The sequence below is a fragment of the Octopus bimaculoides genome, chromosome 5 (assembly GCF_001194135.2).
Source record: "Octopus bimaculoides isolate UCB-OBI-ISO-001 chromosome 5, ASM119413v2, whole genome shotgun sequence".
Lineage (NCBI taxonomy): Eukaryota > Metazoa > Mollusca > Cephalopoda > Octopoda > Octopodidae > Octopus > Octopus bimaculoides.
The window spans coordinates 93,100,152-93,122,101 of record NC_068985.1 but is presented as its reverse complement, the minus strand read 5'-3'; the positions used below and the strand labels follow the sequence as shown (position 1 = coordinate 93,122,101).

The 21,950-nt window shown below is 32.0% G+C and overlaps 1 protein-coding gene across 11 annotated transcripts in view; it reads right to left on the bottom strand.

Annotated features, from left to right (window-relative positions):
* The window catches only part of LOC106873723 (nephrin), a 248,522-nt gene that overhangs the window by 12,413 nt on the left and 214,159 nt on the right, over positions 1-21,950 (bottom strand). For 3 of the 11 annotated variants that reach the window (XM_052967830.1, XM_052967833.1, XM_052967834.1), the window contains 4 exons: positions 18,919-19,079; positions 16,882-17,065; positions 13,855-13,991; positions 6,749-6,959 (listed from right to left, as the gene is read on the bottom strand). In XM_052967830.1, coding sequence (XP_052823790.1) covers positions 6,749-6,959; positions 13,855-13,991; positions 16,882-17,065; positions 18,919-19,079 — 693 coding nt within the window. Of the gene's footprint in view, positions 1-6,748; positions 6,960-13,854; positions 13,992-16,881; positions 17,066-18,918; positions 19,080-21,950 lie in introns of those variants that run through there. The other 8 variants (XM_014921200.2, XM_014921204.2, XR_008264131.1 and 5 more) reach the window with 6 other exon arrangements.

The window sequence follows — 21,950 nt, the reverse complement described above, 5'->3', positions numbered from 1 at the left end:
TTTATATTATACTCATTTATTGTGCTTTTAATTATTAATTTTTCTATATGTGATAGTGGATTTTCATCGATGAGTTCTTGAAAATTGGTTATTTTCCCTAAAACTATATATATATATATATATATATACGTGTGTGTGTGTTTGTGTTTGTCCCCCCAACATCGGCTTGACAATCGATGCTGGTGTGTTTACGTCCCCGTAACTTAGCGGTTCGGCAAAAGAGACCAATAGAATAAGTCCTGGGGTCGATTTGCCCAACTAAAGGCGGTGCTCCAGCATGGCCACAGTCAAATGACTGAAACAAGTAAAAGATATTTATAGTGTTTGGCAGATTAAACCGTATCATTTTGCAGAGTATTTAATTTATTGTGGTGATTTTCTCTATTTTATCTTGCCATTTAAATGACTCCTTAACATTCGATTATGATAGAGAGTAGAGTTATTGAATATATCCTTGACTGATGATGGGTAGAAAATGTGTTCACTGATATTGTCTTTGCTTTGTGTAACAATTGTAGGAGGGTAGTTAGAATATTTATGCATGTATCTTCATCAGTCAGTTTATTGTAAGAGCCATATATATTGTGATTATGTTTATTGTCATATCTAGGAAACTTACAGTTTTCAGGTTAATGTTTGCTGTAATTTTTTGACCAAACTGTCAGAATGTAATGTTTTTCCTAAATCTATCTCCATCACGTCCATTTATAGCAAGTTTGCTGTCATATTCAAACCCTGTTTTTTATGTCTTTTACTCTCTTTTTCAATGTAAGTATATAAAAAGCTCAACAAAAGTCAACATTTTCGAACCATCACTGCTACCCATAAATACTTTGAAAAAATTGATTCCATATGGGTTTTTTTTTTTTAACCTAGATGGTTAAATTATTGTAACATAACAATATTTTCCTGGCATTCATTATTGTAAGTAATAGTGGTGCACATTTTACCAAAATCTACCACTTGCAGAAGAATTCTTCTAGAACTCTACAGTATTGAACTGAGTGAATCTCCAGTTGATTTTTGTCTTTAAAACTACTTGGTAGTGCCACAATTGCAATCTCATCATTTTAAGATTGAAAAGTAGCATAATTATTATACTTTTAATAGTTATCGCCAAGCCAACATGGCAGTTCAAAAAAATAGGATGAATGGTGCCATTGATTAGCTCCAAGGGGCCATCACCTCTAGCTAGCTATGCGACACTATTTTTTGGACTGCCATTTTCTCTTGGTGATAACTATTAATATCCAGTACCGCTGCCGTAGTCTCTTTTAGAGAGACTTAGAAATATTAATATTTTTATTATACTTTTGTTTTTTTGCAAACTATACCCATTTATTTTTCAGGGATAATAAGTCTCTATTTGAAGTTTGTTGTGAAGTCATTTTCATGATTGTTAAGGGTTAAATACGGCTTAGGTGATTGAGGCATTCAAAACAATTCCCCAACTGTAAATGTATGGATTTGGGTAAGTTTTCTTTATATATATTTGTTATACAATCTGTACTTGGCAATGTTGACTTGGAATACACTGTGTTATCTAACAACCTCCCACTTCATATTAATTTATTGTTATTTCATATACTCTTCACTGTTTTACTTGTTTCAGTTATTTGACTGTGGCCATGCTGGAGCACCACCTTTAGTTGAGCAAATCTACCCCAGGACTTATTCTTTGTAAGCCTAGTACTTATTTTATCGGTCGCTAATTTAAAGGGGATGTAAACACACCAGCATCGGTTGTCAAGCGATGTTGGGGGGACAAACACTGACACACAAATATACATATATATACAACGGGCTTCTTTCAGTTTCCATCTACCAAATCCACTCACAAGGCTTTGGTCGGCCCGAGGCTATAGTAGAGGACACTTGCCCAAGGTGTCACGCAGTGGGACTAAACCCAAAACCATATAGTTGGTAAGCAAGCTACTTACCACACAGCCACTCCTATGCCTAGTTTTATATTTATTTTTAAATTATTTTATGGATTACTTTTATTGTAATCTGGAAGTTTTTCCTTTGTAGTCAGGTTTTCATTTATTTATTTTTTTTGCTGAAAGGCACTGTTTGCTAAGGGTCAACAATCTGGGGCCTTGTTCAGCTAACAGGATGTGTATGGACTTTTTGCTGGCATGCTTGGTTTTTATCTTATATATTGAATGTGAATCTAAAGAAGTAATCACATGCAGAAACATGAAATGACACATGGCTTCAATGAAGATTTATATATATATAATTATATATATATATATATATACATATGTGTGTGCAATGTATTTATAATACATATGCATGATTGTATGCATATAAGGTCATATATTTTTTCATAGTTTCACTTGTTAATGGAAACTACAGTAAAAATATAGTCACTTTTACCATATGATAATAGCTCTCACTATCATTAATGAGAAAACAACATAACGAATTGAAGAATAAAGAAGCATGAATGCACATGTAAATTAATTGTGATCAGCTGACAAGAATTTGTTAACAAGGGAACAATGGGAAAGCTGGAAGCAAGCTAATATAAACAATAGTTTGGCATTATTTAAAGTGAGAGAGAGAGAGAGAGAGAGAATTGAAGAAAACAATTATTTAACAACAGTTTAAGAACATAAAGTGAAGGGGTTGGGGAAGGGAAGTTGGGATTAAACAAAAAAATGACAACAGATTACGGAATCACAGATCTGCAAAGATGAGAGAATTACTATAAGGTAAGCAGAACAAACAAAGAAAACCATATTAAATAAAATGGGGAACAAAAAGAAAACAAAAAAGCTACTTCCAATAGCAATTTAAATTAAAAACAAATAACAGCACCCAAGTATTAATTAAGCAAAACAGTAATAGGAGGAGAATGAACCTAACCATGTATATAGTTTATACAACTGGCTGCAGATAACGAAAGCTTTAAAATGGCTCATATCAAATTTTAATTGAATTTCAAAAAAACAATTTCAAATTTACATTAAGTATCAACTGAAATATCTTAATTGCAGCCAGAATGTAATAAATAGGATGGGTAAAAAAAAAAAAAAGGTGGAGAAACACATATTTACACACACAGATACAGGTACACACAAAATAAGCATCAGGGAATCTTAGGAGAACTGATTGTTGTTGCTGCAGCTAAATAAGAGTGATTTCTTCATGAATTCTGACCCCCTTTTTTGTGAGGTGTAAGGAATCACTGAAGCAATAATTTCATTAAACTAACTTGTGATAGGTCTCACTTAAAAAAAAATAACTTAGTCAAAAAATATTTTTGGACACCAATCCAGTTATTAGTAAGTACTAGGGGGCAGGGTCTAGATTAAACTCTATAGTTGCAGCAACAACAAAAACAAGAACCACCACAACAAAAACAGAAGCATAGCAAGGGCTTACTTGACTCCTGGACTGCCGCTTGGGGCAGGGAATGTGAAAGCTAACTCACTAAATACTTCAAGAGAAAATTACTTTAGAAATAAATATCCTTGTATATATAATAGCAATAAAATTCTCCGAATATATATATATATATATAAAATTCATTATTGTATTTATATACTATCAAAGAATAATACTATGTATCTTAAACTAGTAGGGAATAATTCAATTCACTAATGGTTTAGCTCTCTGATGATTAGGTTATAACTGTTCATTATATATAACCCCCCCCAAAGCACAATTATTCTGGTCTAGGTAGAACAAAAAAACTACAAAAATAACACAGCATTCAGCTTATTAAAAAAAGCCAAATCAGGTAATAACAGGTAAACTGACAAAACTGTGAAGATTTTCCGAGTTTCTGTTGCAAATCGCGGATTAAATTATCAATAACAATGTATTAGAATAACCTATCACATCTGAATGCAAATAACGATGGAAACATATGACACAAAGTTAAATCACAAAATCATGAAACTGATTAACATGGTAGACCCAGGAAGACATGGGATGAGGTGGTGAAAGCATGACCTTCGAATGTTGAGCCTCACAGAGGCAATGATGAAAGACCAAGACCTTTGGAGATGTGCTGTGACTGCGAAGACCCTGGCAAATAAAGTGAGTTCATGGCTGTATCCTACACCAGTTTCGCATAACTAGCCCCAGCCCATTCAAATGTACCTTGGATCATAGGGCGACATGCTATGTTTGAGGAGACCTATTGAGTCAAGTACATCAACATCAAAATGAAAATCAAATGGAAATTGTAGTTGTGATACCTGTGCCAGTGGCACGTAAAAAGCACCATTTGAATGTGGCCAATGCCAGTGCCGCTTTGACTGGCTTCCGTGCTGGTGGCACATAAAAAAGCACCAACCAATCATGGCCGTTGCCAGCCTCCTGTGCTGGTGGCATTTAAAAAGCACCATCCGAATGTGACCAAGTGCCGCCTTGACTAGCATCCACTACACTCATGGAGTGGTTGGTGTTAGGAAGGGCATCCAGCTGTAGAAACACTGCAGATCAGACTGGAGCCTGGTGCAACCTCCTGGCTTCCCAGATCCCAGTTGAACCGTCCAACCCATGCTAGCATAGAAAACGGACGTTAAACAATGATGATGGTTCATCAAACAAAATCCATTACAAATTCAGAACAGACATTCAGAAATTGCATATCTCTTACACTGACAATCTGAGTAAGAAGTAAATATTCCCTCCACACCCCCCACACCCCACATCCTTTTAGTCAAAAATTTCGGCTTAAATTTTAGACTATAGAGTGGATGTGAAAATTAGTTTAAGAAAAAAGAATTTTCTATAAAGCTTTGCTTTATTTTATTACTGCTAAGTCCACTTGGCTGTAAATGGATAACCTTGCAGCAGCCTAGCATCCTGATCAGAGGGAATGATGGCCTGTTCGCCAGTGAAGTGGCATCATCACTAGTGGTGTATAGCAGCATTCAATAGTCTGGCTGATACAGTGAGATATATAAGTAGGTTAGACATGATACATAATTCAAATATTAATAAACTGCAATTAGTCAAGTATTGTGGAGTTAATTGAAGATGACCAAACAATAACAACATTAAATTCAAAGTTAATATTCATCACAGTCTACCTCTGGCCATCATGAATAACTTTACACAATTTGAGAAGATTGCTCAGAGAAATTGTTGCATTACTTATATTTATTTAACATAATCCCTATAGACTATCCCCTCTATATTTATGAATCAGTAAAATAATTTCAAGGGCACAGTATATTCAAAACCTGTCTATGCATCTTTTTAGAAAGAAAAATTATCAGAAAGTTACTAAGATTGGAAAACTTTGAGTTTTAAGTCAATTGTTATAAACAGCAAAGAGAAATACTTGTCAAACTTGATGTAAAGAAATATTACACAAATAACATAGAAATAAAGGGTCATTTGCAAAATAGAGGGTAATTTTCTTCCCTCATCTTCATTGTGTTGGAAATGCTGTGTTCCTGCCATTCATATGGACTTTAGCAACCTCAAAGATGTAATTCATAATGGGAATGAAAACTGAATCACACAACACTCATGGGGTATTCTGGAAGCTTCATTTGTACTTTACTTTACACGAGATATTAACGTACACCATCAGTAGCATTTCATGTAAATTGAAAGTTAAGTTTCGGTAAACTAGGATCAGCATTGTATTTGTAGTATTGAAACTAATTGATCACAGCCAGTTTGGTAAAGTTAAGAAAAATATACCAAGATTAGCGGAAACATTGCAAACGCCATTATATATCAGTCAGTATGAGAGCAGCTAACTATAGAAACACTAAGACACACACGCACACACACAGCAGGGTGGAAAAGTAAAACTAGAAAAAGGAAGTAGTTCAAAGAACTACAAATCAAAAAACAGCCAAATGATTACAAATTTAAAAGTGAAAGTGTATGTAGGTATGTAAATTAATTGCATGTCTTTTGCCAGTAATAAAATATGTGGTAATGTGACATGGCAGCTGACCAGCAACAAACTTATGTATGAATATAGCAAAGGCAACAACAGACCAATATTAATAAATTGAAAGTGAAAGAACAGGAGATTCAAGAATAGAAACAAAAGAGGAAGATATACGTAGCTCTAGTCGACAAATGGAATAAAATGTAAAAAGTCAAGAGTAAAACTGCAATTAGATAGAATGAAGTCAAAGGCTGAGATGAAGCAAAATGCATAGGAGACTTACAGCTGGAGAGTTGGTGTAGAATGGTATTAGTAAATGGGAGAACAATGAGGTACTATTACAATTAATAACTTGGAAATCTATGTGGTAGCCTTCAGATGTGTAGAAAGTTATAAAAAGCTTGATACATATTAGATTTTTGACATGAACAAGAAAAAGAGAGAACATGGTAAATTGCTAGCCAAAACAATTGATAGGTTTTTGTTAACATATAACATATTTTCCCTAGAGAGACTTTTAGACTCAATCTGATTTCTGACTACACTTCTCTGATATTCTGATACTACTTGTTAAATGAAACACAGAAAAATATAGTAAAATAAATTGTAAAAATGTGAGATATATTATTACACAAGACTTAAGCTGACATTTCATTATGAAGTTACTGTTAGTAATTAATGTATTAGTACGAAGAAGCATGGGTTTAATAAATAGCCTCAGAAAGAAGAAAAGAGAGAGTTTGTGCTTTGGGGAATGTTTTCCCTTCACCAATAATGGTTTTGAAATTATTAATAAAAAAGGTAGTTTCCTAGGATAACCATAGAGAGAATAATATACAAGTGTTTCAACTGTAACTACAGTAAACTACACACCTGGAGAAGGTGTATAATTAGGCAAGTCCTGAGAGCCATAGAGACGTGCAGGCAATGGAGGGGCATGGTTTTCTAATGACAAAGTAGCGGCGGCAGCAGAGTCGGTGGCCCCCCGGCTGGAGGTACGCACTGGTGGAGGGGGTGGTGTCTTACCGGCTCGGCTGCATGGACGGCTGGGCGCACGTTCAAGGTAGTCCCCTACCATTCCATTCTGAAAATAATGGCACAAAGACATACAACATCAGAAAGAAACCTATGCACACTGACATGCGTATAATAAAGAGCCTGAGTTTCATGCAAAATTTACGGTTTTCTAGTCAAAATAATAATAATAATAATATTCATAATAGTAATAGCAAAATACTATTAACATATAAACAAAGTAAAATAAAAAATAAAATTGAAATTTGCTTTCCTCCATGAAATCAAGATAAACGAATAAGAATAAAGCAGGGAAGCAAATTAATGTTCAAATAAAGGGAAAAAGTGGGGAAGACCCTATCTGTATGTTTTAGTTTTGCATGTTAAACATTAAAAAACACAGAAACTTAAGTGTAAGAATCCTATTTTTTTTTTTTTCTCCTGAATAAGTTTTGAACTAAGAAATCAGAATCCAATATGGCAATATGTAACAGAAAGATTTGTGAAACAGAATATTGGTTCTTGCTAACAATTTTATCATCAACACTATTATGAGTATCTATATTGTAGAGAGAAGAAAAAAAAATCACTAAGATTCAGGTTCTTTTTGTTTTTCTGTATGATCTTACTGTAGGGTTTTAAAGTTTTGCCAGTTTGTGTGCCTAGTTACAATTTCTTGTTAATTGTAGTATTCAGGAAGAAAATTTTATGCATACAATTAGTATTTATAATAATAATAAAGAAAATGATGAGAAATACTGAAGTAATTTTGTTTGTTATTAACTGTTTCAGAAAGTGATTTTTAAAAATATTTTTATTATTACATTTTTCTCTCAAACAGCTAAAAGGAATGAAAAGTGACATAGTTTAAGTGACTTAGAGATTTTCAATGTGATTTAATGTTTGCAAAAAAAGACATTTTAACCATTTTTTTTTTTTTTTTGACATACAGCAGTCAACAAATTTCTTCCTTTTTCGCAGAAAAGGAAAAATGAAAAAAAATTAGGTTGTGTTTTTTTTTTCTCAGTTTCAATTTTTTTTGCTAATGAAAATGGGTGAAAAATTAAACCAATGTCTTATAAACTAAAATACAGAGAAAGGTCAGGACTTTAAAGATGATCATTTTAAAACTTGGTGGTGGTAGAATAGATTCTATAAATCAACTAAGTGAACAATGAAGTAGTCTTGGGAGTTGGCAGTGTGTCACCATATCTCCCTGTTTGTCCTCCCTAAAAGATATAAGTATGAGCTTAATGAATTTATTTTTCTAATATAACAAGTGTCATCATATAACGTATAATGCTGGGAATATACTTTTGTCTCTGTGGGTGGTAGATTTAATCTGTCACATGGTCTCACACCATCATGTGGCAACTTATAAACCCTCACTTTGAAAATTTTTTCCCCCAACACATACATCAGTCATGGAAGCCCAGTAAAGAGTCAGAAGTGCACTTCCTTCCATCTTAACTAAAAGATGAAAAATAAAATGTGTCTCAGGTGATGTTACTTCTGTAATTAATTGATACTTAAACACTATTGGTAATATATTTATTGCTAATATTCAAACAGGAAATTTAATTTCATTTTAAAAATTAATATCCACTTCATTATTTTGAATATGTAGCTTTAAATTTGGATAAAAATATACTGTACCAATATAATATTATCAGACATTACCTATGATATTATCAGACAAAAATACATTGTCCCATATTATCTCTCATAACACTAAATGTAAAACAGATATTGTTCAAGTCCTCTAGGATGTAATGCTTACAATGACTCATAAGAGTGTCATCATTTTCTTTCACAGATCTCCACAAACCAATGGATAAGCATTTACACCTGGATTTTATTGTCAGCTCCAAGTCAGCCCTGATTGAGCAACTCTTTGACAAAAACCATTCCTTAATTTTTCAGGCATAGTGCTTCTAGGACTTCAATATTGAATATGAACTATTTTCACAGGAGAGAAGAATGCGATCTGGGGAAGATAAGTATGTTGAATAACTATGTAGAAGCTCTGTCAGTGTTCTGGTTCCTGGAGCTTCAAGTGGAAGAGGTAAAGACAGACACCCTCCCACTCTGATTAGGATACCAGTCTATCAAAAATAAGTTTGCTAACTGAAAAGGAAGACTAAACTTTGACCCATGATTTTTTCATGTTCGAAGGTGAACCACAAAAGAGCACAACAGTGCTAAGATGACAGGACAGAAGGACATTAATGATAGGAAAAGGTACTAATAAAATGGTTCTGTAGCTGACTTGTGGAGATTGAGGTTTGCTGACCACTGTTGGAGAAGTAAAGAAGAAAGTGTTGCTGTGGACACCAAATTATGGTACCACACTGGCTGGAAGACCATGGAAGATGATTATATATATAACATCTTGCCAAGTTGGATGCCAAGTTGAAAACTTAAAAACACTAATGGATGATAAGGAGGGATGGAGAGAGGTAGTCAGACTGACCTGGGCAATCAGCCTGGCTGCATCATGCCTCATTTAAAAAAAAAACTAATATAAAAGTTAATCAAACTAGAGAGATGACCAAATGCCTCATCGTCTACAACTTGTAGCTATTTTATCAAAGCAGCCAGTAAAAAATGGATAAGGGTGGATTGAATCAATAAGTTATGGGAAATATACAGAAGTTGCTTTCTATTTCTGGATGTAAACATTTAGCTAATATTTTCAAATTTTGCTTGTTTCATTGGAGAAAACATTTGCCTTGGTACACATGGAATTAAAAGGATTGTTTCAATATATTACAGATCCTGTATGAATAAAAATGAAACCACATTAATTAGACATAAAAATATATGAAACAAATCTGTATAAAATACACAAAAGGAACAGAAAATTATATAAAAAAAAAACCTTTGTTGAAATAAAGATAGTTATGTTTCTAAAAACTTGAAAATAAAACAAAGTAAAGAAGCTACCAACATCATTGAAAGTGAAAATTAATTACAACTAAAGCGCTCCACAAACAACTATATCCACTAGTATTAACAATTTTTCATTCGAACAAGAAAATGAAAATCTCATTCTATTAATTTTATTTTTACCCTTACAAATGAGATATTACTTGGTAACGCTGTGGATTTTTTTTTTAAACTCTTACATTTTAGTCTTCTGCAACACCTATGTTCTTAGCACTCTATTATCTATTCTAAAGCTGTTGCTATAATTGATGTTAATTTTCCAGAGAAGACAAAAAATAAATGATTAAAATTGGAGTGAAAAAAAAAAAGCGAACAAGAAAACATACAAAGAAGAGCAATTTAAAAAACTGCTTTAAAAAAATGCAATGACAAAAAAAAGATAAAAAAAAGAACTGAAATGGATTTGACATGTGGCTGTCAACATTAATGGTGGCCATTGTAATTTCAGGTTAGGTGGGAAAAAAAATAAACAAAGAGGAGAGCAGTAATAATTTAATTAGTGAGAAAAGTCAGCGGATTTGATCAAAAGCAGTACAAGTACTTAAATTTAATACCAGACTAAACAGAAATGATCAATAGTTAAAGTTTCAAAGAGATTGTATTAGTCTTTAAGGAGTAAATGCTGTGTTAAAAAACTTAAATAAGAAATATGATATAAATTCAATAACTTCTTTTGCATAGCAACTTCTAATTCCTTTCATCGGCATATTTCTTTTTCTTTTTTTTTTCTATCCTTTGTTTTTAATGGGGGAATGTGTGAGAGCAATATCAATAAAGTTCTCCTCCTCAAGAGATTTCTCTTTAATAGGTCTTAATCTGCAACTACTGCCCTACTTACACCGTTTCATGTGTTCTGATCTGCCTATGAGAGAGAGAAAATCCATGATATTAACCTTCAGACCCCAATTAGTTTTATCACATCCTACTTCTACGTTACTAATCAACTACTTCACCAAACATCTGTTCCAATCAGTCAGAGAACTGCATACGTCTGACACCTACAAGAATTAGCTAAAAATAAACTGATCAAAACCAGAGCTGAAAGCAAGTACCTTTACATAAAGTACAGGTAAGAATAAGGTAAGGAATGATGGCATGGAGAGGTAAAAGTTTCAGCAACAGATATTTGTAGTAGTGACAGGCTAATTAGAAGAGACTCCTGTTCAAAACTTTATTCAGGAGGAACATGGATTGAAGGAAGACCAGCACAAACAGGAAAGTGATGAGACAAGTATGAATTTCAGGATTAAGTTAGAAAGTGAAATGAGCTGCATACAAGACAGAGATAGTGTGCAGTTGAGATGAAGCAATGGCTATAATGTTAATGTGCTGGCTTTGTGGTTCATGATCATAAGGTGATGAGTTCAATTCTCAGTGGCATGTCATGTCCTTCAGAATGATACTTTATTTCATGTTACTCCAAATCACTCAGCTGGCAAAAATAAGTAGTACCTGTATTTCAAAGGGTCAGCCTTGTCATACACTTTGTCTGTGGAGTGCTCAGTCACTTCCACATTAATTTCACGAGCAGGCTGTTCCATTGATCAGATCAACTGGAACACTCGTCACTGTAAATGATGGAGCACCAGTCAGTAAAATACAATTCTGCTCAATCCACTCATTTAACAAGCCAGAATGAGAGAGGGTCTATCTATGTGGATTCTCAACTTAAAAGAAATAGCAGCTAAATCTCGTGCAAATCATACCCTATCCCTCTTTTAAAAAAGAACATATTGGGATGTTATGGTTACAAGTTCAGTGTTTGAAAAGCAAAACTGGCTATGATGGTCATGGCTGCAATATCTTCTGAACAGAGATAAGTTGGAGCCAAAAAACATTAACAATAGGTTCAACACTAATATCATCATCATCATCATTTAACGTCCATTTTTCCATGCTGGCATGGGTTGGATGGTTTGACAGGAACTAGTAAGACCAAGGGCTGCACCAAGCTCCATCTTCTGTTTTGGCAGGGTTTCTATGGCTGGATGCCCTTGTTAATGTCAAACACTTTACAGAGTGCACTGGGAGCTTTTTACATGGCCCCAGCACCAGTGCTTCATAGTTAAGTAATTAACAATAAAAAATAAGTAGCTGGTTATAAAAACCATCTTACTCAAAATGGTATAGAAGATTAAATACTACTGAGACACTTCCGAAAAAAGAAAAGCCATTGGAAAACAGATTATAGCAGCGACGTCATCTAAGAATATCTGAAGAAGATATCGTATTCTGAAATATCATCGGACTATAGATAACTAAATTACAACAGGTATATAGTCCAGTTTTTGTATTATAGTGCATTGTTGTACCATTCAAATTTTTTTATTCTTTACAAACAATACACAATGCTTCAAGCGAACTACAATACTCTCCTATTAAACAGTAAAATGATAAATGAAGGAAGAAAATAAAGTAATGTAAGGCACAAATGATTGATACTTTATTTCTACTTAACCAAAGTTAAAGTAGGAACATAATCTTGCAGATCTGTTGACAGAAATGCAAATGCTGGGATCTCTAATGTTAATGCAGACACCAACTACCAAGATCCTTTTCTTATAAGAATAAAAAAAAATACTGTATATTCATAGCAAAGCAATTTTAACACAACGGATATTATTTTACTTCACTACAACTTTATAGGTAATTTGTATAAAAATAAATATTTTGCTCTATGCTTCAACTATTTCTTCATTAAAGACTATAACTGGCTTTTAAATGTGAAACCCCGCCACCACCAAAAAAGAAACAATTTAATATGAATGGAAAGATGAATTTAGAAGCTTATGTCAAGCACCATCTGCAAAATAGCTCTCGTTCTAAATAACTATCTTACCCTTAGGTCTCCTACTAACTTTTTGAGTATAATTAGGATATATTTAAGAAATTTAATTGTTATTTAAAAATTACTATTGAAGCTTAAAAAAGAACCTTTCAGTGAAAGAGTTTTATAAAACACGTGTAAAGGCACAACACTGACAGAACAATAGAAATTAATGTATTGCTGTAATGACTGGTACAACTGCCATTTACTACATAGGAAAGAAAGAAAATGAGCCATCAGAAATACCAACATTATAATTAAATTTTCCTGACAAAGAAAGAAAAAATAAAAAGCAAAATTAGAAGTTAAGATATTGTCGCCAATTAAGAAATTAAAAATGCTCTTATAAAACAAAAAAAGTGGGGAATGAAAATCACTATTCATATATAGATAATTGAAATTGTGTTTGGAATTGACATGAAAGTGGTCGTTAGGTTATTCTTTAAAAAAATTCTTTTTATATAAATTTACATTTCTAATATAGTGTGGCTCATTTCCATACTTCAAAAGTATAAGAAACTCATTTTTATCCTTTTCGTTTTCAGAAGTCATTAAAAGTGAAGAATTTTAACAAGACTATATCAGAAAAATAATATCAATTTCAAACAACTTAAAAAGGTTAATGAAACAAACTACACCATCTTCAAGTTTGTGTATTCTATAAATCATGTTGTATTTCAAATTTAAATGACAACTATTTTTATTCTTATATTACTTAATCTAATTAAAATTTCATTAAGAAAACAGATTCCTAAAACTATTCAAGCAAAGTGAAGTTTGGAATAAAAAAGTAAATTTTGTAAGCAGACTATATTCCAGAGTAATAAAATGGTACTAAACCACAAAAGACAACAGTTAAAATATTTCACCTAGCAGTAATAAAATTACATTAGAAAACTTTTATTCTAGCAGATACAACTATTTCTTTTCGGCAGTTATAGATCTTGGAGCTAGCTACACTTAATTACAATTCAATAATTATATATTATTAATCAGTAAAACGCAGCGCTATATTTCACAAGGATTATCACTTTCACAGTAGCTTTAAAACTCATAGTCAAAGTAAATGAAAAGAAATCATAAAAAGTGAATGAATATCTGGGAAAAAAACCCCCCAAAAAACAAAACAATAATCTTAGAATAAGGTGCTGAAAGAAGAAAAAGGTCCCCTGTACAGTCCATTACTTACTCGCATTCGACTATTTTGTTCTTGACGAGACCAATTTGTATCTTCATATATATTTCCTGGTGGCGTCTTGCCTCGAATAACCCCATAATGATTAGGCTCAAAGGTTTCTGTCTTTTTTTTAGGTGTCATATATAAATCTATCAGAGAAAATTGAATAGTCATAAAGATATGTAAAATTTAAAATTCCAGTCAACATTTATAACATAAATGGAGACCTACTTTAAACTAGATAATGAGAAAGTATATGAGAGCAGAACAAAAACAAGAGTATTATTATTTTTTTAAAGTAACATTTAATAATACTTCAATTTCAAACAATTCCATCCCTCAAATTTGTAAGTTGTGACACTACAGTTCTATATTTAAGAGAGGAAGAATTATGTACATTATTTACATTTGACGGATATTTGTCCTCATCTTGTTTGTTGTTAACACATCATTTTGGCTGATATACCCTCCAGCCTTCATCAGGTGTCTTGGGGAAATTTTGAACCTGGGTTCTCATTCCTAAGGTATTTTTTGATGTTATTATTATTATTATTCAGGTCACAGCCTGGAATTGAACTCGGAATCTTGGGGTTAGTAGCTCACGCTCTTAACCACTATGCCATATGCCCACGAGTTCAATTTCAGGCAGTGACCTGAATAATAACAATAATAATAATAACACCAAAAAATACCTTAGGAATGAGAACCCAGGTTCGAAATTTTCCCAAAACACCTGATGAAGGCTGGAGGGTATATCAGCTGAAATGTGTTAACAACAAACAAGATGAGGACAAATATCAGTCAAATGTAAATAATGTGACACTATCCTAAAACTTTTTTGAAGAACTATTTGCTTCATTAAGGACCAAACCCTACCACCCTCTGGACAGGGGTCAGCTTACTAAGCACTTAATGTCCAACCACAGTTTCTGCTGTAGCGCTAAAAAAATATACATTTCATTTGATTTCTAAATATCCTTTATATTAAGTCAGTCATATTGCACACAAATGATGAGTCCTGTTTGCAATTTTTCAATATTGCTGCTCTTTCTGTCAAACATTGCATTATATCAATGGAGGGTAAAAAAAAATCCACACATGTTTTAAGACTTCTCAATGATATATTTCTCAATCTGAAAATTACACATCATGATTTCTCAAAATGTAGAATATGTCACTGCATATTAGCCAAGCTCCTAAATATTGGGTTTTTAGATAAATTTGTTCATTTTTCTCTCATTTATTTTAATCCCTTCCAATGTTATTTGAATTAACACTAAAAAATTTTTATTGGATTATTTTATGGATGCTTTTGTAGCTCTATTCTTCTACAACTTTAGTTCATCATTTTTGAAATCTAAATAAATATTATCTATAATGATGGAATGCCAAGTGAAATATAAAAAGGAAAAATATCTGATAGCCCAATAGTAAAGATGTTTTTAGACTTCTGTTTGAACAAAATTAAGATTTTAATGAGTATTATCTTCAATCTATACGTGATGAATGAAATTTGAAACAATTTCTAGCATACAATTCTATATTTAAGAGATGAGGAATTATTTACATTTGACAGATATTTGTCCTCATCTTGTTTGTTGTTAATACAAGATTTCAGCTGAAATATCCTCCAGCCTTCATCAGGTGTCTTGTGGAAATTTTGAACCTGGGTTCTCATTCCTAAGGTTTTTTTTTTATGATGGAAGTCTATGATTTAAATATAAAATGGTACATAATAGAAATAGAAATGATCTCAGGCTTTTTGGTACCAAAATGGTTAATTGATTGATTGATTATTATCAACATGAATTATAATATGGGCACATGGCATAGTGGTTAAGAGCTTGGGCTACTAACCCCAAGATTCCGAGTTCGATTCCAAGCAGTGACCTGAATAATAATATCAACAAAAAATACTTTAGGAATGAGAACCGCGGTTTGAAATTTCTGCAAGACACCTGATGAAGGCTGGAGGGTATATCAGCCGAAACATTGTGTGAACAACAAATAAGATGAGGACAAATATCTGTCAAATGTAAATAATGTACAATTTCTAGCATAAACAATGTTATAAAATGGAAGAAGCTAACTTGATCATGAACAGACTTTTGGATCTTAGTGAAGAATTCTTTACAAACATCATCTTGATTGTTTCTTCAGGAACATCATTAATATTGAAAATACTGAAGACATGTCAATCCAATGATTATTCAACCTTATAATTCATTAGAAAATTACTGTTTGTAAATCTCACAAAGAGAGATATTCAGCAAAAATTCTTTTGGAGTAAAGATTATTTGCCATCATAACATGGCAGTCCTAAACCAAGACTGCCATGCTATGTTGTCAAATAATCTTTACTTATAATTCATATTGATAATAACCAAACAATTAACCATTTTGGTGCCAAAAAGCCTGAGATCGTTTCTAGTTCTGTAATGTAAAATCATCCATTTTATATATAAATTATAGACTTCCATCATAATTTTATCTTAGAACCTTTGGTTAAATTTGTTACATCAGATTAACAAACATTTAGTTATCTTACTAAATTGACAACAAATTTTGATTATTTTCAAAATTAATTTAAGGAACATGTATTTTATTACATATGATAATGAAAGTTAAAGAACACAAATGCCTTCATCTACTCTGGAAGTTCCCTTTCCAATGAAGTCCAATTTGCCTGAGACATTTTCAGCCATTTAACTAAGGCTATCTGTTCCTTTCCCCATCTCAGTGAATGCCAGGAGTAGTCATTATGCCATTTGATCAGTAAGATCAAACAACAGACTCATATTGAATATTCCATTTCTACAGGTCAAAATTGGGAATTGTCTATTGGTTTAACATCTGCTATCTGCAAGTTTTATAAAAATATTGCTTAGATAAATTCTTAAATAAAATACAAGCTGTCTTAAATCTGCACATTTTGAGAAGGACAGATAGTGTTTTGTAATAAAATTAATTCTTTGTTGATCAAAAATAATTCTTTAGTCAATGGAATTGGAGAGAGAGATAAAGTTTCCTTTTACTCACCTTCATTTGGTAATCTTGTGTCTGAATCATCTAAATATGCAATTTGCCGATTTGGTGAGTCCATATATATTCTTTTAGGTTCTACATGAGGTGAATCTTGTTTACATGGTGTATATGGTCTATCAGAATAATCATGAGGAGGTAAAAAAACCCGCTTCATATCTTCATCCTGAAATGGCAAAAACTAAAAGAGACATAATTCTAATTTGCTTCTTTAAAAAAAAAAACAAAAAAAAATTTAATAAAAACAAGAAATACAGTTCTATATTTAAGAGATGAGGAATTATGTACATTATTTACATTATTTACATTTGACAGATATTTGTCCTCATCTTTTTCGTTGTTAACACAATGTTTCGGTTGATACACCCTCCAGCCTTCATCAGGTGTCTTGGGAAAATTTCGAACCTGGGTTCTCATTCTCAAGGTATTTTTCATCATTATTATTATTATTATTCAGGTCACTGCCTGGGATTGGACTCAGAATCTTGGGGTTAGTAGCCCGTGCTCTTAACCACCATGCTATATGCCGGAGGATATATCAGCCAAAACGTTGCGTTAACAACAAACAAGATGAGGACAAATATCTGTCAAATGTAAATAATGTAAAAACAAGAAATGTTATTATGAACCATATTTGTCAGACACTGTACTATATATATGGCCAAGTATGATAGTATTTCAATAATCAAATTCTAAATCATGGTATTACAATTACAAATTAAGATTATTCAGTTTCTGTCTCCAACAACACTTCTTGAGTAGAAAAGCAGACAGCATATCTAAAAGTCACAGCTTTCCAAGTTTCAAGGGTTATTTCTCATGTGGTTTCATATTGTAATTTTTTTTTTTACAGATTTCAAAATCAGCAAAAGAAAATAGCTGGACACTATTTCATAGCACTTTAATGATTTTAAATGGGAATCTGTTTTTAAATTAATATTATTCATAACCATCACATACAAATACACACAAAGAATTGATTTTAAAATTTTAATGCCTCTAAGAGAATCAGAAAAGGCGACAACAAAATATTTTTTGCCATATTTTTTTTAACCTTTATGTCAACCATCCTATTTCTATATTTGACATCTATTGTTACTACATACAAGTAATGGTTACAAGTAAAGATAGACCCATTGTGATACAATTTTACTGTAGAAAAGTGAAGATTTCAGCATATTTACTCATACTTAAAAAAAATTTAAGCCAGTAAAAACTTTCTTTTACATATACACGCACGTTCTACAATGGAACTCACAAGGTTGCATATTACGTGATAGAAAAGAAAATCATTCAAGTGAAGAAAAAAGCACATCCATGCATACATAAAATGCCATCATTTCTAATGCATATAAGTATAAATGAAGTTATATGGCTGTCTCCAGAAAATATTAAAAAACAAAAAAAAATTTGAATATAATAATAGGATTTTAACATCTTTAGTGATTTGCCTTCTGACAACATAACTGAAATAGCTTAAAAGTTGGATAATCTAAATAATCTTAGTATGTAGCAAAATGTAGTAGCAGAGTTTTAGTAAAAAAAATATATAAAAGAATAATTTTATTCTGCTGTCCAAGAGTATTTTAGTATGACTTATTGGTTAGAGCATTGATTAAGGAAAAAGAAAAAAAAACCCTTGCTAAAATGTATTTAACAGCAAATGTCTACGGATGATACAGAGACAAAATATATAGCATCCATCAATGTAAGAGGCTAAACTTTAACATTTGTCAATCTATCACCCAGAATAACTAACCTAACATTATTTATCTGTCATGATCATTGACAAGAATTCCACAAGGCCATTGACCTAAATTTAACATTTGTCATTATGTCAAAAATTAGCTTATGTTGTTGTAGAAGGTAAAAATTAAATAACCACTTGATTTCAGAAAGAAACGTTCAGAATAAATAATACCAGATCACTGAATTAGATTTTGAAGTGCAAAAGATTCAAAGAATTGGAGAAGAAAATAATTCCTCTTAAAAATTTGAACAGAGATTTTATGTTAATTTTAATTGTCTACATACCTCATAGTTTTTACTGCATTCATCAGAAAATTCATCTAAACTTTTATCATATGTGTCATAGCTTCGAGCATCCTCTGATGGAGACATGGGATAAAGATGACTTTCTTTCGTTGAGCCAAAAAGCTCAAATGTATTCGTATGGCTTGTTGTATCGCTACCGTCTGTGAAAAGACCAATTTCTTAATGGTAATATATAATGATTTCAAAAATTTCGAGCATTTCAATAAATAGTAATCACAGAATATATTTAATATTGTTTACATTATACAAAACATAATTCTAGTTCTATGCTCTTTCTCTTTATGTAAGAACATGTATGTATTACTCATTGGGTTTAAATAAATTTCTAATCGGAGTTATTCAGACAAAGAGAAAAGCTTAACTAAAAGCAACTATTTTATAGCATTTCTAAAAGACAAAAAAAAAACAAAATATCATTGAATCATTAATTTGCAAGAAAAACAGGTAAGAGAAATTTTCCATTTTAAGAAAATAACTCGTATTAGAATAGACTTTATTCTGAAAATTACAAGACTGGAAGACTGTAATAGATATGTGAGAATGCAAATATGTACAAAGAATCTAAAGGTAATTTCACAGCAGCTACAATAAAGACAGAATAACTCATCTTTATTTGGTGGTATTTAGTTGAAGATGGCGAGAACTTACGATTAATATTATGTTCCACTTTTCTACTAAAAATTAAAAGTAAAAATTAAAAAAAATCTCCACATTTAAGCAGTTTGTTAAGGTGAAAAATATAAGATGCCATTATATGGGTGATTAATTTTTCCATTAAAAATATAATTATTGTGATAACATTTTGACAAACAGAAACAATAAATGGTGAGAGCTTAAGGATTGGTTCTCAAAGTGTGTATTGTCTATATTTCTAATACGTTCAGTTACATGTATCAGTGAGATTTTGACCTAAATAATAAAGTAAAATAAACACTAAATATTTAAAAAAAAAAAAAGAATGTGAAATTACAATGGATACTGTTAAAGCATTTTCTCTCCACAAGTACATTGTGGATGTGTCCTTAAAATAAGAACTTCAATCTTTTATGAAATACTTTTTGGAAAAGTTAATGTTATAACTTGGTAGATAACATTTGGTTAAGAAAATGAGAAGCTGTGTAAAAACAAATATATATATAATTAGTCAATTCAACATAACACAAAAATACGTCAACTAACTCAAAACAAATAATTTGAGACACATGCACATGAATAAAAGACTTTTCTTATTTTCTGGAAGAAATAAAGAATGACAGTGAGAAATAATGTTGACTAAAGTTAGATATTGACTGAACAATATTGACAAGCAAATTGATCAACTAAATAAACTCTAGGTTACTTGGAAATAGGCAGTGATTGAAAATAAGAACATTCAAGCATTTCTAATCTGAACCAGCTTAAATTCTTTGAGTCATTAAAAGAGATAACAGGCTTCATAGGATTTATGGTACTGAAAAGCCATTTAGTTGATCCTATTTTCAGATCATATAACAAGATAGTGTTCTTATTAAATAAAAACGAAAGAAGAGTGAGGATTTGGTTACACATACAACCAATATTTGCATAATAGCTGCAATGAAATCAGCCTTAACATCTTACTGGTATTGTATCTTTTTAGTGAATTCAGACACTACAGAGCATCTGGTAAAGCTCAGTTATTTCTTGAAGGCTACTTTTTTTATAAACTAGAGAATGATATTCCCTTACAATAATAATAATTTTGAGGGGATGGTGATACTTGGTACTATTGACCCAAGTGCTTGACTGATACTTTAATGTCCTCTAAAGGATGAAAGACAAAGCTGAGCTGGATAAACTCCTAATGACAATACCAGACCAGCCAACCATTCAAGGATACAATCAGAGATCTGCTGCTACAAGCTCAATCATAGACCAACTTCCAGCCATAAAGTGACAACATAACTGATAGGAAATGAATTAAGGCAGTGCTACAGAATGGCCACAATCCTACGACTGACACCATTAGAAGAATAAAAGAAGAGAGGATTTAACGCAGAATGTAAAGAATGGGAAAAAGGACTGCAAAGAATTTTTTTCTGATGCTGTCATGATTCTTCCTGCTCCCCATAATAATTGTTTCTGATTTAAACATAAGGCAAGCAATTTTGAGGAGTGAAGATTGGTTGATAAACAAGGAGTCCAGTACTTGATTGGTACTTTAGTTTATCAAACTCTAAAAGATGAAAAGTAGAGTTGACCTTGGAATGGATAAAACTTAGAAAATATAGAGCTGTAACTAATGTCAGGTATTTTGTCTGATGCTCAAATGATTCTATTAGCAATTTTAGCGAGGAGAGGTATTAGTCAATATCATCAATCTTAGTATATGACTGGTACTTTACTTCATTGACCTTAGACCGTTGAAGGGCAAAGATGACCTTGCCAAAATTTGGAGTAAAAACAAAACAAACAAAAAGAAAAAAAAAAAAAACGAAAGAAATTCCACAAGGCATTTTTTTTTTTACATGTAACAAACCTATCAGCTTATTACCACCCTAAATGTTTCTGATTTAGGCACAAGGGCAATAGCTTTTAGAATAGAGATTAAGGGAAACCATTGACTCCAGGACTTGACCGTCATTATATATTGTTGACTCCAGAAGGATGAAAAGCAAGGTCAGTCTTGGTGGGATTTGAACTCAAGAAGCTGGAACTAGCAAAGCATTTTCTGCTGCTCTAATGATTCTGCCAGAGCGCCACCATCATAACAACAACAACAACAACAATAATAATAATCATTCCCTTTATTTGCCATAGAGATAACTGATGAGAGGGACATTACAAAATTAATTTCTATGTTAATTTCTATGATTGGCAGAAATATTTGTGAAAGGTCAATTAAATCAACAAGACTATTTAATTAACCAATGGGTTTTACCAATTGCAATACATACGAGGTAAACATTACTAGTCAGAATATCAACCAATGACAGGGTCTCTACATAGTCGCTCAACCTGCTAGAAATAGCAACTAAATCTCAAGAAAACCA